The sequence below is a fragment of the Phaseolus vulgaris genome, chromosome 5 (genome assembly GCF_051622355.1).
Source record: "Phaseolus vulgaris cultivar YP4 chromosome 5, ASM5162235v1, whole genome shotgun sequence".
Classification (NCBI taxonomy): domain Eukaryota; kingdom Viridiplantae; phylum Streptophyta; class Magnoliopsida; order Fabales; family Fabaceae; genus Phaseolus; species Phaseolus vulgaris.
This window is the reverse complement of record NC_143502.1, coordinates 40,191,617-40,209,651: the sequence shown is the minus strand read 5'-3', so window position 1 is coordinate 40,209,651 and position 18,035 is coordinate 40,191,617. Positions and strand designations below refer to the sequence as shown.

General features: G+C 29.0%; 2 protein-coding genes across 2 annotated transcripts; one reads left to right on the top strand and one right to left on the bottom strand.

Moving 5' to 3' along the window:
* The first annotated feature begins 489 nt into the window (after window positions 1-489).
* On the top strand, window positions 490-6,538 carry LOC137816995 (ras-related protein RABE1c). The gene is made up of 9 exons (XM_068620187.2): window positions 490-742; window positions 833-966; window positions 1,746-1,818; window positions 1,907-2,007; window positions 4,808-4,873; window positions 4,970-5,067; window positions 5,883-5,945; window positions 6,027-6,119; window positions 6,205-6,538. The coding sequence occupies exons 2-9, from the start codon at window positions 894-896 to the stop codon at window positions 6,280-6,282; spliced, it is 645 nt and encodes a 214-aa protein (XP_068476288.1). The 5' UTR covers window positions 490-742; window positions 833-893; the 3' UTR covers window positions 6,283-6,538.
* A 3,461-nt stretch (window positions 6,539-9,999) lies between these two features.
* On the bottom strand, window positions 10,000-10,730 carry LOC137817069 (zinc finger protein ZAT12). The gene has a single exon (XM_068620293.2). It carries the CDS (start codon window positions 10,677-10,679, stop codon window positions 10,146-10,148), a length of 534 nt encoding a protein of 177 aa, XP_068476394.1. The 5' UTR covers window positions 10,680-10,730; the 3' UTR covers window positions 10,000-10,145.
* Window positions 10,731-18,035: the final 7,305 nt, after the last annotated feature.

Below are 18,035 nucleotides of genomic sequence, written 5' to 3'. Positions count from 1 at the left end.
TACGAGATCTCCAACACACACCCCTCGCGCCGAGATTATCAACTTGTGTGTGAGACTATATATTATGGGTAGTCCGATAGCGGGTGACACGATAGGCTCAACACAAACACTCGTTAGGATAGGTTCGAAATGACTTTGATACCATACGACAAAGTGATGATTTTGTTTAGCACAAATCAATTCTAATATTTTCCTCACAAAAAAGTTTAAAGTTTGGATTAGAAAAAACATCAATTTCACTAGAGGAAAAACATATTTAATCAACATAATAAAATTTTATTTGGATTTTTGAAAAAAAATCCTTTAAAAATATTTTTTTTTATAATTAATTGTTTTATTTGGGAGGGTGGCCAATTTGAAATTAATTAAAGTGTTTGATTTGATCATTGATGGCGTGACTGAAGATGTATATGATAGTTGTGAATTATATATATATAAAAAAGAATTATAATGGATTAATAATATAATAGCAGTGGAAACAATGTTACAAAAAAAAAAAGGGTGCCACTATAGTCGGGGAAAGGGTCCGAAGTTGAAGGTTGTAAAAAAGAACTTCAGGTTGTACCCTAATCCTTCTGTTCTGGTCAATAAAAAATTTCCCAAACTTTTTATTATAAAATAAAAGCAACAAAATTAAACATCGCTCTTCTTCTTTCTTTCTCTCTCTAAAAATCTCCGCGGTCCTTCCGTTGAACTTTGGAGATCCCTTCTCCCTCTCATTTTCCTTTCCATTTCGGATCTGGTACTCTCTCTCATGCATTTCATTTTTACTTTTCTGCGTTCTCATAATTTTCTGTTTTTTTGTTTAATTTTATTTTGGGATTGAATGCAGATACTTGGGAATACAAGTTCATATAGTTTTGAAATCGTGAGAGATTCATCGATTGAAGTTGATGGCGGCTCCACCGGCAAGGGCTCGTGCGGATTACGATTATCTCATAAAGCTTCTTTTGATCGGCGATAGTGGTAGGTTGCTCACCTTCTCTCTCCTCTTTTCTCGCGATTTCTCTTTATTTTTCTCGATTTTTTTTCCAGTGTTGATGAGAAAACATAAATAACATTGCAATTCTCTGCGAACGGAGGAGGTGATTATCTGCGTAGCATTTTTTTTTTTTTTATCTGGATTTGTTGAAATGGATTTTCACGCTAGTGTATTTAATTTTAGTGTTTGAATCTTTTCATGATCTAGCTTGTGCGAGTGTTTGAATCATTATTTCTGTTACTGCGATACGGTCACGATGTTGAATTGCAAATTCTGTTTGATCATAGTATGTATATGTTGGACAAATTCTCCTTATTTTGGTATGTAGTTAGGCCTCTCTGTACCTTGACAATTGTTTGTTTCAACGCGTGTTTGGGTAATTCTACGGAATAGCCACCTTTTATTTGCAACTTCTTGAGAGAGTTTTTGTTTTTTGAGTGGTTATTTAGTGGAAAAAACAGACCCAAAGCGTGGTATCGGAAGTTGCTTTTGAGCTTTGTATTCGTGCACACTTTTAATCTGCTTACTCCACAAGAACGAAGCCCTATGACTTCAGTGGCGTTTCACACGAACTTTACATTATATATGCTATGGACATAGATCCTTCCACCCTCTGTTTTATTTTGTTAGAGGATGAATGAATAGAATAGAAGTACTTGCATAAATAAATGAAAAACACTGTAGCATAGAAATTGCAAGAGAGGTGCAAATTGTACAATTTCCTTAATTTTTTTCACGAATCCTTTTATGTTATTGGTTGCAGGTGTGGGGAAGAGTTGCCTCCTTCTACGATTCTCTGATGGTTCTTTCACAACTAGTTTCATCACAACCATAGGGTGAGTTTTCACAATTTCGGACTAAAATTGCAGAATCTTGTGTGCCAGAAGTTTCCTTAACATCACTAGGTCTACCCTCCCGGTGCAGCATTGACTTTAAGATAAGAACCATTGAGCAGGATGGAAAACGGATCAAGCTCCAAATTTGGGATACTGCAGGTCAGGAGCGGTTCCGAACAATTACAACCGGTAAGATTTATGATCCTTATAGGTTATAGGTACTAGTGTCATTGAAAGGTAAAGAACCCCAACCATTATAAGGAGAGTGCACTTTAGGAGTTAGAATGTAGTTATACTGCTGACTAAAAAGTCAATGGTTGAGATTTTTAACATCTGCTGGGTTTGTTATTATGTTATACATGTGCATGCATTTCATTAGAATTTCAACTGTTGATGTGCTCCTCCTCACTTGTTTAGAACCAAATCCCAAATAGGACGGGACTGACTATAATGGGAAGTTCAGAGTTCAAATTCTAAGATAATTCTTTAACCAACAATTAAGCCCAAACAATTATCCTTTGCCTAGTAACACAAAAGTCTTATTCCACTAGTTGAAGTTAGTTACATAGATCACACAACACCATTCAATATGCTTAAAGGCCATATGTTCAGATATATTGTTACCATAAGATCTCCCTTAACAATTTTCTCTAGCGTTCTTCTTGGTCTCCCTCTCTTCCTTTCCACAAACTGTAAATGTGCAATCTATACACTTTATTAGTGCTGCCATGAATGTTTTCTTCATATGTCTAAATCACCTTAACCAATTTTTTGTCATCTTTTCCTCAATTGGTGCAATCTTTTCATATTATCCTTTATTGACATAGTACACATCCATCTTAGCATTCTCATTTTTGTACTCTTGCATTTTTTCTTGTTCTCCTTTTAAAATTTAACATAAACTACCATAAATTATATGGATTCTATAAAACTTGTATCTTGTTCTCCAATTAGTCATCCTGCTTGTATCTTGTGGGCAGCATCTTCATTAATTTCTTAATCGTGTTAATGTATTGATCCTAGATATTTGAACATAGATACCTCTGGTATGACGTCTCTCTCTTTTACTTCCAAGTCATATTCTTCATAACTTTATAAAATTATAATGCATATATACTCTATCTTGAACCTACTTAAGTAAATACTTTGTGTTGAAAGTTTGTCACCAAAGCCCATGTCTAAAGTTAACTGTTTAACTGTTTTTCTTAATCTGTCAATCAAAACTATGTCATTCTTGGTAAGCACGTCAAAGACTTGATTGAATAACTGAGGATTTAAGGCCCAACCTTGATGTAATCTTATCCCTCTAGGAAAGTCCTTAATCTCACCTCTGGAAATTGTCATACTAATAGTCACCTCATTATACATGTCTTTTATAGTTCGGATATAAGTCACACAAGGTCTTTCTCAACACCTCTCTTGATCAACTGTAAGCTTTTTCCAAGTTTATAAGTATCATGTGTAAGTTTTTCCTTTGCTTCAATATCTTTTCATCAACTCTCGTAAAAAGGAATTTAGTCTTATGTTGCAAATCTCCAAAGTCTCTTTTATTATCTATGCCTAATAACTTTTTTTTTCATAATTTTATGGTATGACTAGTAAGTTTTATATTTATGTAAACTGTGGTCAATACGACTCTAAAGTGAATCTCTCGTTCTTAAGTATAGGAATCAAAGTGCTTCCTCCACTCATGTGACATTTTCTTATACCTTCAACTCTCACCCAATAACCTATTGAGTTAAATGTTATTTCTCCTACACACTTTCTCTAACAGTCTACAGATAGGGCGTATCATCTAGATTCTAGATCAACAACTTTACCACTACGCATACTCTTAGGGAACTTTTGTGCCTTTGCAATCCAAGGACTACGATAATAAGCCCAATTGTGTCCCTCCTTTTGGATTTGTAGTCCTTCTTTATTATGAGGTGATTCTTGTCCATCATTGAAAAGCTAATCTCTCACCTGTTTTTGATATTTTGATCTATGACTTAAACTTTCTCCTTTTCATCCTTAATACATATCACTTGATACTTATATCTCGTTTTCCTTTATTTTTGACAAACTTATAGGTCTTATGTTCTCTGTTTTTTTTTCTTCTGAATTCTTTGTGTTAAAACACTTCAAAAGCTTTAGATCGTGTTTCATTCACAACTTCTCTTCTCTCCTTTGTATAATTTTGATACCATGTCAAAGTTATTGCATCTACTTTTTTTTGTTTGGATACCTCAAATTTCTTATATTTTTGCCTAAAACCTTTTGACAGAGTTTAAATCCTGTAGTTTCTAACTCCGTACTCGTAGGCACATTTGATGTTAATCAAACTCTGAATCATGTTGTCCACATCTCCATAGACTTATATGTCAAAGTACTAATATTTGTAGTAGCAAACCAAATGAAGCACTTTTGAACCAGTCTCTTTACCCTTATCTCTCTAGAAAAATGTGAGAACCTTTGTTCCTTTACATGTGGATGCTAATGCGATGAACATGACTTATTTCACACTGGACTTTAGCTATACAACACATTAGATCTGGAATTGACCTAGCATTAGCAAAACTCTATTGTGAGTGATTGAGTGATCCATAATATTTAGTATATCAATGATTTTCTAATGACCTAACACGATCCTCTTCCATTACCGAGCCTGGGACCAGCTACAAAACCATACATGGGCAGATTTATTCCATGTCGAAGTCTTGAAATAAAACAGTCCTCGCTTGCGGTTATGTTTCCAGTTTCTTGATTGCCAACCATGTAGAATATGGGAGTAAAATAGTTTTTGAGTACGTGTCCTTGGGGATATTAGTGATTAATGTGAATACGTGATAATCACTGGTGAGCCTCTATTTGAATTATCTAAAATGACTTTCACTACTGGTGAGCCTCTTTTAAATTCTTCATTGGTTTCCAATCTTTGTGCCAGTTTGAGTTTCTGTCAAGTAGTTTATAATGTGCCAACACTTTGTGGAATTTTCTATTTTTTCAGCTTACTATCGTGGTGCTATGGGCATATTGCTAGTCTATGACGTTACAGATGAATCTTCATTTAACAGTAAGTTTCCATCTGTTTTTTGGTTAAAATTTGGAGATTTCTTTTTCTCTTCAAAGGCTTCCTCATGGAATATGACCCAGCTTACACCAATTTCAGATATCAGGAATTGGATTCGTAACATTGAGCAGCATGCCTCAGACAATGTTAACAAAATACTGGTGGGGAACAAAGCCGACATGGATGAAAGCAAAAGGGTATGCAAAAATCTGGGACCTTTCTCTTTGAGTTATCTAGGAACTTCGATGCACACCTATTTTGATCAGATCCAACTCAATGGAACTAGAGAAATGATCCATTATTATCTTCAAATTTACGTTTTTCTCACTATTATGCCAGAGTTAGTTGCACCATAATGCAGCATGTTTGTTTGAGATTTAACCCACGCACCAATTCATCTTTGCACACTTAAACCATGAAACCACTTTTATTTTAAACTGGTGTGTGCTCATCTCAGGATCTGTTCGCCAATCCAAAATATTTTACTATCTTGAAATATGCCACAGTGGACCTCCCCTTCCATTATCAGTATTCAGACTCGCTTAACCTAATTAGATGTCACTATTTTCATATTTTTATATGCTATGCTCATATAAATTGTATTTTTTCTGAATGATATAAATTGTATAAATTATATTAAGGAAATCCAACATATTCTGTAAAAAAAAAGAAATTCACTTTTTCAATTTAATATTTAAGTATGTTATAGTCTTTATAAAATAGACGTGTACACTTAAATTAACAGTTATTTAGTATAACCATGAAACCACTTTTATTTTAAACTGGTGTCTCTGCTCATCTGAGCATCTGTTCGCCAATCCATAAGTTTAAACAAACATGCTTGATGGTGTTAGAGGAACCACGTCTTAGACCGTTAGTGAATGAAACATTTTTGTTTGAGGTTGAGCGAATAAGGGATTGACTTCTGATTGTCGCCATTACTGGTATTAGTAACTTCTTCCTGTTCTCTAAAGATTTTTAGATTCATATATATATCTGCTTTTATTTCTAGGCCGTGCCTACCTCCAAGGGCCAAGCACTGGCCGATGAGTACGGAATCAAATTCTTTGAAACAGTAAGTGTTGCATACATTAAAATGGGGAAACTTCCTTAATTTTTGTTATTATCACCTACTGAAAAAAATAATCTATTGCAGAGTGCAAAGACAAATCTAAACGTGGAGGAAGTTTTCTTTTCGATTGCAAAAGATATAAAACAAAGGCTTGCTGACACCGACTCTAAGTCAGAGGTATTTGAATTTCATCTTCCTTGAATTCTAGGAAAAGTATATTTTTCTCCATCATGTTGAATGTCTCTCCATATTTTCATTGCAGCCAGCAGGAATTAAAATCAACCAACAAGATCAGGCAACGGCTGGGCAAGTTGCACAAAAGTCAGCTTGCTGTGGTTGAGGAGGCAAGAACAAGAAGGAAGGAGGAAAATACATGTATGATGATAAATTGATGATGATTCGTGCTTTGCATTTCACGCTGTCATTCTTTTATAGTTTCTTTCCTAGATGTTATTATATATTAATTCAAAGCTAGAGATATGATTGCCTTTGCGCCTTGTGTTGTTTGGTTGGGCCACAAATCCAATGATCGTTGATATTTTGAATGGTTAATTGCATTTATATTCTTTAAAACGTAATAAATTATATTGACACAATTCTTAGTTGAAATAATTATACCTGCTATTTCATGTTAAATATTACTAAGAAAGTATTTTCTTGCTCTTTTATATTTTAGATAACTTGTGTATACATCTACTCTTAACAACATTTTATATTCCATGAATACAAATTATGCCCATTTTATTTATGAAAACTAAAAGGGAGGTATCGTAAATGTTGCATGAGATTTTCCAGCATATTTACTTATTATTATTTTTTATCCATCGCGTGATCACCTATATATTTGTCATCAAACGAGAAATTTAGAGAAAAAGCTATCGAGTTTAAGAATACTTTGTATGTTCTATTAACCACAAACAAATAATTTGTGCTGCAAATTACTATATGTTTAATGAAAAAGTGTTTTTTCTTGAATCCACGAGTAGTCTATTTTTTTTAGTTTGTCAGTTCAATCGAGAAATTTTACATATATAACGATCTCTTATAACAGAAACTAAGTGTTTATTGAGTTAATTTTCAACAAAATCAACTTCTCATTAAGAAAAAGAGCACTATTCAATGAAAGCACTATTCAGTTTTTTTTTTTTTTTATCTCTTTTCTTTAATTTATTTATATTTTTATATAATTTTTATGTTTAAGGATATTAAAATTGTCTCTAAAATACTGTTACATAGATTATTCAATGAATACTTTTAGAGGAATATTGTTAATTGGAAAAAAAAAATTATACTAATTCATTGACTCTTAGTAGTGTAAATTGTTTAAAGGACTATTGTCATCAAATTAATATATATTCATAAATTATTTAAGATTTTTTTTCTCTTTCAAAAAGTGCTCCTAATAATTTTTCACCATAATTTTATAATGAAATGTTTCTTTCTAATATTGAGAACAATATATTTTATAACAATAATTCCTTAACAAAACTTTGATCTAAAATTAAACAAAATTTAGACTTGGAGTGGGGATGAGGATAACTGGGCACTTGGAGTTCGGTCTTCTCTTCTTCTGCACCAATCACTTTTTCGCTGAATTCTACTGAACCAGTATCAAATTAAAGAGTTTCACTCACTCCATTTTTTCAATGTGATCCAAGTTTATTTGACGTCAAAACAAAATTCATCACATATGGATCTAACAAATATAATTCCACTAACATCAACAACTGATACATTCAGTGCCTCATTAAGACTATTCAATCTTTCGCACCTTTGATGAGTTCAGGTGTCACTAATTATGCATTTTGTCCTCGTACATTGATATTTAGCATAAAACGAAGTTTTTTTTTTTAGAAAAGTAAAGCAATTTTTTTCTTTTATTATTAAAATAGAATTACTTTTTAAAGTTGAAAAAGACGTCATGAGAATTACATAATTTTAATTCAAAATAATTACATAAAAATCATATCACAATGAAACGAATTTTCAAACTTTAAAAAATTGAATAATTTTGGTAACAAGGACAAAAATTTCCCTTTTCGTATGGATCATAATGATGTGTGATGGAAGATCGTAAAGTTGAAGAAATCAATTTTCTTATTTTTATGAAAATTTTCATCATTATACAACTTGACATCTCAATCAACAACATCATCTGTCATGAAAAATATATTATTAAAAAAAAGAAGAAAAAAATACAAAAATATTGGAGTATTAGACCAAAATCCATAGACTAACAAAAATGAGACATACATAGATTATACTTGTTCATAAAAAATTCTAAAAAAAGGCTAGATAGAAGCCTATTATACCAATGAAATGATTCTCTATAAATAAATTCTAAATTAGTCTACTATGATAATATTTCACAATTTAGAAACTCAAATTGCAAATGTTTACACACATATGATTGGATTGGATGCAAAATGTCAACTTTTAAATATCACAAACATTACAAAATATAAACATATATAAAACAAAGAGTTGCAATTAAGGTTAGTTTACAAAGTAGATAGGGGTACAGTAATTAATGATGTCTCGTGTTTCTTGTGTTATGTAAGTATTGAATTTGTTGAACATATTTTTTCCTATGCAAGGTTGCTCAAAAGGTTTGGAACTTGTGTGAAAATTGGATTGATATGTCAAATTACACAATAATCCAATTATCAACTTCAATATTTTTTGGTTTAAACCATTTATCTAAGAAAAAAAATTTTATGGAAAGGGGTGTGGTTTGATATGGTTATGGCATTATGGAAACAAAGAAAGAAACCTTGTAGTTTTCAATAATTATAATCTGTTATAAAGTTAAAAAACACATTTGGGCATCGATCATACACTTCTATCCCAAATCAATTTTCACCTATTTAGATTGATGTTTCAATCCCATCCTTTGTGTTAAAACGTTGGAATAGGTTAGTTGTAAAGGATTGATACATGATTTGCTTGCTACTCTTGTTGTAACTACTTCTTTTAAGTTTTCTTCAAAATAGAAGAAATAAGAATACTGCATACGAGTGGAGAAATAGGATGTAGAAGAATTCTTATTTGGTAGGACTATAATTATATATTATATCATGATGACCGCAGAGAGTGGGAGAAAGTGATGTTTTTGTTTTGATAGTGCATGTTATGATCAAAAGACGCATGACCTTCAAACAAGCAAGGAGGCTTCATGTATAATGGGAGAACCAAAGTTTTTTTTTTTGTGTTATGTGGGAAGCTACACTCATAAAAGGGTGTTAGTGCAGAAAAGCTTTCGTAGAGACTACGACTAAGAAATTGTGCAACCACAGATCATACCATGTCTTAGAACCACAAGTATAAAAGGTGTCACTCGTTTGCATATTGGGGCTATCTTAAGGCATTTCAATGAATGCTTTTTCTTTTATTTATGTTTGGAATGGTTTCAATAGCATGGTGTGTAGAGGGTAGTGGAATGTTATTGTGTGAGTAATGTAAAATTTTATATGTATCCCTTTCGAGAGACTCGATTTTATGATTTAGTGTAATATTTTTTTTTCTAGTTTAGAAGAGAACTATGACTAAGGTCAAGATAATTTAACTATCTTTTTTGTATTCAACCCTTAAGTGTTTCATATTCTTTTTATTTTCTTAATTCTTTAGCGATTAAAAAACATATTTTAACAATATCATTTAAAACATATTTTTTTTCTTTCTTTTTAAGTGTGTCCGTCAAATTCATTCATCTTATCTCACTTTTTTTCTCCTCTTCCTATATTTTTCTTTAGTTTAAATTGTTTAGTGTTTTTTTGTTAGAATAACCTTACTCAAACAAAAATACACATATAAATGACATTGAACCATTGAAAAGGGATAATGACATATTATGATAATTAATTTTTTAATTGTTTTTTATAATTAAAAAAAATGTGGGACACACTAAAGTTATGTAGCTGTGTTTGAGCTACTATGTTATAATCACATTCATAGTATTTGTAATCCATGGTTTCTCATGGACAAAAAATTGCTGCTTTAGTGTAATAACAATTGCCAGGGAAACATGATTACGTTTGGGACCTACTCTCAGAAAATCTGCATAAGAACTAAGAAGTTTCATATAAACACGATAGGACTACAAAATGAACTACAAGTAGATGCATACGCATAATAATAAATTACGAAAAATACACAAAAAAATATGTAAGGAAAAAAGAATTTAGTTAAGTACAAAATTTGCAATCAAATGAAACAATTGAGAACGGGTGTTCTTAGGTTGAGCTTAAGATCATCATCCTCCAATGGCATCAAGTTCAAGTCCAAACACAGATTCAACTTTCCACCATCTTTAGATTTCTTGAGAATGGACAAAGAATCCGAATCTCTACGATTCAACAAACCGCCATTAATGGCAGTTCTATGCTTTCTCATGTGCCCTCCCAGGGCTTGTCCAATGGCAAACTCAAGCCCACAAATGGGACAAGGGTGCATCCTAGGTTGCTGTTTCGTGACTGGACTAGGTAACGTGTGATGGTGGCACGAAAGATCTGTGATCATAAGCCTTGGTTTCTTGTGACTAGCTCTGTGTCCACCAAGTGCTTGAAAAGAAGAAAACCTTCGATTGCAAGTTTTGCACTTGAAATCACCAACATCACTGTCCCTTAACTCTCCACAGCCCTTTGATGTAGGGTTGGTTTCACTCACACCAACTTTGGTCAACAGCATCAAACAGTTAGTCATGTTCTCTAACTCACCCTCTTCTCTGCTTCTCTTCATATTAATGGGAATTGTCGGAAAGAATATATATGAGAATTTGAAGACACTACTACACTCTTGTACATATATATATAGATGAGATGTTTGGGAATGTGTGAGGAAGGTGCATGAAGGTAGTAGCTATGACTGTGACTTGATCTTGGGAATTACGTGGAGAGAGTGGCAAAAGTACCCTTGTTTTTCCTTTGCAATTAAGAATAGAGAGACCAAAACATTGTTAATTTGTACAAGGTTGGTACGTGGTAAGTTTGCGTGAACGCGTATGCAAAGGGGCAAGACCTGTTTCCGTAATCAAACAGATAATCAGTGAAGTGCAGATTTATCTGTCTATACTGAATAACCAAGAATGGATATAACTGTGCAATGTTCTCATTATATTCTCTTCAACTTTTCAACTCGCACAGTCTTGTTCGGGTCCCACATCTTATTGTTTAGTATCATTGCTACTTTTCTTATGTGCTATCATATTCCAACTTTGTTTGTTAAGAAAATAAACTATATTCTGTCTGAAATGGAGAAAGAATGTGTATTTGTTAAGAGTGAAACTATGTATCAATTTCAACGAAAGCAAAGTTTTTGAAGATGGGACTATTAATATAGCGTGTGGGCCTAGAAAAACTTGGTTAGTATGAAACAAAGAGGAAAAAGTATATGCTCTGTACACTAACTAACAAAAATATATAAATATATTTAATGAAATTTAAATTGATATGATATTTTCAATTTTTTTATTTTTTATCACACAAATTTAAACATTTCAAAAAAATCAATGACACTAAAATTAATAATGGATAAAAAAAATCATGATAACTATTCCAATACATTCAATATAATCTCACATCATTTAAAAATTAAAACTAAATTAACACTACAAGAAAATCATTGAATAAAAACTAATTTTAGAAAAAAATAATAATTAGTTGCTATATTGACTAAATTAGAGATTAAAAAAAATTTGATTTCTAAATTAGTTTATATTATTGATAAATAGTTTCTAAATTGGTATGTAATTAGCTACTAGGATTTTTGCTACTAAAATTAGAATCTAAATAATTGGTAGTTAAAACCTTGGTAGCTAATTAGATAATAATTTAAAAATTATTTATCAATATAAATCAATAAATTTTTTAGTCTCTAAAATGATTTCTAATTTCGTCACTAAGCAACTAATTATTTCCAGTCTCTAAAATTGTTTTCTATTTAATAATTTTCTTGTTGTATAATTTATAAATAAAGTATCAAAATATTTCTATAATAAACTTTTAACTATCATATAAAACAAACACATGCACTAGAATGCTTCACTATGGAATTTCCAAAGACTTTAACTACAACAATAAGATTTATTCTAAACACCTACGCGCTGGTACGAGAAATTTTACATAATATATATGTTAATGATAAAGTTTGGTAAACATAATTATTTAATGTGGAATTTTTTCTAGAAGATTTTGAATTTTCTAAATATTATATTAACTCTCATATTTTTTTAGTTTTTGTTCCATATCACACTGTTTATTATAATTATACTTCTTTTATTTCTCACTTTATAGATGCTAATAAGTTCTAGAGTGTTCAGAAAATGATTTTTTAAATATAAAGCTACCTAGCACAGATACGGATACTGACACGATACGGATATGAATACAAAGATACGTATAATCTTTCAAATGTAGGATACGGGGACGTAGATCTATATATTATATAATTTTAAATTATATAAATTGAAAATAAATATTTATGTGCAAAAGTATGTTCCAAATTCTTTTGGGAGCAAGAATATATTTTTCATGACTGGTTCAAAAGAATTTGTTCTTATTTTTATAATCATAATAAAAAATTTATACAATAAATTTGAGTTTTTAGAAAGTTATTGTATTTATACCTTTTAAAATTATATTAGAACCGTGCTATAATTTTTAAAAATCTAACAAATATTTTTTTGAATTGAACACTTCACCAATATGTATCTTCCGAATATCGTACAAGTCGACACAAATATGTATGTCCGCCGCGTATATACCATTTAAGAAGAATTGTGACAGCCTCGTAATTAAGGCTATAACTGTTATATTGAATGTTGGACATGAGACACATGACAAGTAGGGCAAACGTGTGTGACAGGCACTCTAACGTAAGACATTGTGCATCGATTTAATCAAATAAACGCGTCCATACCTTTGCGCGTCAATTCTTGTAGATATGTTTGAAAACAAGGAAAAAAAACACAGAATTATCACAAACAGGAAAGATAAATCAAAATAAATAATTATTTAAATATTTTATTTAATAGAAATATCAAATAGTTTTCTATTTCTCCATTTTAGACTTTTCCTTTACTTATTATATTCATTTCCATTTTATTTTTCAAACACCACATATTTGTTGCCGTACGAATAGTGCTTACTTGATGAAGTACAATAGAATTAAAATACATCATTTATAGTAACTTACTAGAGTGCCACAGTTAGATTAAATACGTCATTGCAACCATACTAATTTAAACAACATATACATAATTTTATTAAGGGCAAAAGTTGCTACACAAAATAATTTCGTTACGCAAAAGTATTCAATAATTTCACAAATTCTCCTTAGAAAAAATTGCTGAACAAAAATAATTTACCCGAGTTGAAAAATTTATTCAGCAAATTTCACCAATATTTTTTTTATTAATTTCTCTCTAGTAGAATTTAGTTGAACATATTACATAGATATTAGCAAATCTTCCAAAATAGGTCTAAAAATGTTAAGTAGAACTCAATTCCCTTTTTAACTCTGTATACAAGTTCTACCAAACAAACATTCCTCTCCTACATATTCTTCTAAAACCATCATCCTAATACTTCTACTTAATTTATGAATGTTATCTAAATTTATAAAACATCAATTCAGTGTACTTAACGATTACCGTAATAATATCATTAAATAATAACTAAATCTAAAGATAAAAAATAATTAATCATTGACTAAATTATTTATATTTAGAGTGGTTTTTATTATTAATAAAATTTATAAAATAATTTTTAAATTAGTATTTAAATTAGATTTTAAACTTTTAAGTATTAATATTTTACATTATAAATTAATTCTAAAATATTAATATTTTAGTTTATATAATGATTTCTAATTTAATTAAATAATAATTCATTTTTTATTTTTTTATAAAAAAATTGATTAATAATTTTTTTGTAATGAGTAACTACTCATATAAGTTTTTCTCTAATTAAATTGACACCAAAATTTTATTCAACAAGTTCTATTCAACAAGTTCATACTAATCTAAAACAACTTCTATTCAACAAGTTCATACTAATCTAAAACAACTTCTATTCAACAAGTTCATACTAATCTAAAACAACTTCTATTCAACAACTTCATACTAATCTAAAACAACTTCTTAACATATAATTTTTCGATCTTACATGTTACATTCCTTTTTTAAGAAACATACCTACTTCGTTTGTAATAAGTTTTTCATTTTATTATTGAATTTTTATTTAGTGAATAAAATCATACAACAATGTAGTTTCTAGACATAAGGACAATTTACTCTGAATGAAACCTACTTTGCAATGAAGAAAATTATATAAGTAAAATTACTAGAAAGTAATAATTTATCAACAACTAAACATCTATCTATGAAAAACTAAATGAATTGAGGCTTAAGAAATCAATATACTTCACTTTCTCTGTACGATACTATGTATCTAAACAAATGAGACAAATATATTAAACATAATTATTAAAATAAAAATATTAAAAAACACAACTAAGTAAAAAAAAGATATAACTTACATTTATAGTTGTTTCATAAATGTTGTGGGTTTATGACTCACTTTTACTGTTATCTTGACATTAATGGGAGGTTACTTGCCACACTTAATTGCAATAAATGAGAGGTTAATTGCCACAATCAATTGCAATCAATGGGAGGTTAATTACCATTAATTATATTTATTATTGTTGTCTCCTAGAACCACTATATATAGTGGCTTCCTTCAAGCAATGTAACACACAACACAGCAAGCAAACAACAACACACACTTGCTTCCTCACTCTTTTCCTATACTCTCTATTTCTGTTCTTGGGTGTAAGTGTTTAACCCATATAGAGATAATTTGTTTTGGGGCTATTTATAGTGGAAGTTTTGACTCTCTCATCGGTGGTTTTTTACCTCTATTTAAAAGGGTTTTCCACCTAAAAATTCTGGTATCATTCTCACTTTACTTGTTACTTTAATTTTTCATAATCTTTGGTTGAAATTATCACGCTTCTGCACACGATATCCCTACAAATGTTTAACATAGAATTTCTCTAAAATCATGCATCTGGTAAAGAAATCTACATAAAGTTGTCCACTCCAACAACTTTTTTAAGTAATGAACAACATGAAATACCTCAAAAATAGTCTAAATGGAATATTTAATACAAATTATTAATATTTAGTTATTTATATTAGGAAAATAAGATTCACTTATGAATAAAAAATGTTAAATCAATAAAATTATTAAAATAAGTACAAAATCTCAATTAAATATACATATACTAAAATTACACATTTTTGTCAAATTACTACTAAGATTACACACTTTATCAAATTAATACTAATATTACATACTTTATCAAATCAGTACTAAGATTTAAAAGATATGGTTGTGTGTTTTTCCATATTCTTATGTCGTTATCGAAGTTAACCAATCAAATTCTTATAACGGAATAAGATAATTTAGTTCTAAGGTTAAAAATATTATAATATTAACTTTTTTATTTGTCTTGTAGTTTCAAAAGTTACTTTAAAATCTAAATAAAATATAAATAAGTTCCATAAGTTGATTTTGTCTAATGGAGATAATTTAATTCCAGGTACTAATGAATTTTTTAATGAATTAAACTTGTTCTGCTAGCATCATTTTTTAATTTTTAGTTCTTATATTTTAATCTTAGGGACTATGATAACAGTACAAGAAAATCATGAAATAAACCAAAATAATTAGTTGCAATAGTAACTAAATTAGAGACTATTTTAGAAATTAAAAAGAAATTTGGTTTTTAAATTAGTTTCTATTATTTTCTATTATTGTTAAATGGTTTTTAAATTGATATCTAATTAGCAACCAAGGTTTTTGCTACCAAATTTAGAAACTAAATAATTGGTAGTTAAAACCTTAGTTGTTAATTAGATACCAATTTATAAACTATTTAACAATAATATAAACTAATTTAAAAACCATTTTTTTTTAGTTTCTAAAATGGTCTCTATTTTAGTTCCTATTGTAACTAATTATTTTGGTCTCTAAAAATTGGTTTCTATTTCATGATTTTCTTGTAGTGTATATATTTTAGTCCTTTATTTTTTATTTATAATAAGTTCATGTAATTAAGTCTAAATATAAGAATTAAATATTTTAAAACAATTTAATAGATTTACTCTTATAGGACTAAAATAATTTAGTTCTTATAAATTTATACTTTTAAAAAAATAGAGTCTACTTTATTTTTGAAAAAAAATCAATATTTGAACACAAATTTAAAAATCAACAGCAAAATCACAAGATAACAATATTTTTTTTATAGGATTGCTCGTGATTAAACTCTTCAAAATGGATTCAATTTTAACAAGAAAATGAATATAAGGGACACGTGCCTCAGATGTATTTTCATGAATTAAAATAATGTCATATATTTGGTCAATTCACATAGTAATTGAAATGTTGGAGCACCCTTAAGTAGGTCCATTTAATTTAGTTGTTTATAAAAAAAACATAGTAATTGAAATATAAAAAACCTATATTTTACATTAGTGTTTCAAACATCTCAAATGAGATTTCATCGATTCAAATAAACAATTATACTATTAATATTATAACAATTTCCAAAAATAATACATATTTCACAATTTCCATATACAAATCACAATTTCTCTAAAGTAAGGCATAACATATTCTAAAACTATAAATGTATCTAATTAAAAATATACACATAAAAATAAATACATATAAAACTCCTAATGCTTACAATTATCAAACAGTAAGTGGATCCAGAATAATTATAACTAATAAAAGATCTTTGAGAAATATTTAATTTTGATAAGATAATAATCGAACTCGTGTAAAAATTAATTTCATTTTTATGACAACTATTTAACATTTTTCTTATATAAATTCTTTAAAACCTATTATTATAAGTTTGGCTAAATGATTTAAATAAATAATATGTAAGAACAACATTTATATAAACAATATTGTAAATAATTTATTATAACATTTTCTAGCGCAAAAGGATAGATTTTAAGAATTTAAATTTTGGTTGATTTTATCATAAAAATACCTTTTTATAATTTTTAATGTTGTTTGTCTTTTGTGATACGCGTATTGAAGAATTAGGTTGGTGGAATGAAGCTATGGTGTTTATAACATTAAGACGTGAACTATTCTAGAACCTTCTTGGATAGTTTCTCCAGTGCGTTCAATTAGATCTCCATCAAATATAAACAATAACACCTTTCGTATAACTATAACTAAATATGATATAAACATGATATAGTATTATTTAATACAAGATTAAAAATAAAAGGAAAAGTATTTTCGAAAGAATATATATAAACATCTCTAATAAAGTCTACTAATTTTATATTTGATAAATTTTTTATTTGTAATCTCATTTAATCATGTACAAAGTAGAGTCTGAAAAGGGTTTAAATACAACAAGAGAAAAGAAGTATGAATTATCCAACATAAAATAGTTCTATATAAATCAATCTCATAATAAGTCATATATGTTTAAGACTATAAACAAAGTCATGATACAATGTCTAATCCATTTGGATTGTTTTAATTATATATTAATATATAAATATAAGTATAAAATAAATATATAATAGAGAATATCAATTTATGTTTTTTTAGAAGTTTTGTATTAAGTAGACAACATATTAGAGACTAAGATTTGATTCATTTGATAACCGTCGTTTTGTATTTAAATTAAAAGAAGTATATATTTCAGTGCAGAGTCTAACATCAAAGAAATGATAATATAATTATGGTTAAATGATCCCGAGTTGTCTCTCAATAAATCTAATAATAAATAAAATAATCAGTATTAAAAATATATATGCAAGCAATAAAAGTTAGTAATAACACTAAGGGAGATTGTGATTGTTTAGTAGGAGAATATAAGACGTTGTAAGATAAATAAGAACAAAGTGAGTTCTTCCACCAATGAATACTTTAATGTTTTGTTTGGATTAGAGAGTAGAAATGGAGGGGTGGATTTGAGATGATTTGAAAGGAAAATGTGAAGAAAGTTATGGTGTTTGGATTAAGGTAAATAAAGTGGAAAGTGTAGGGAAAGTTT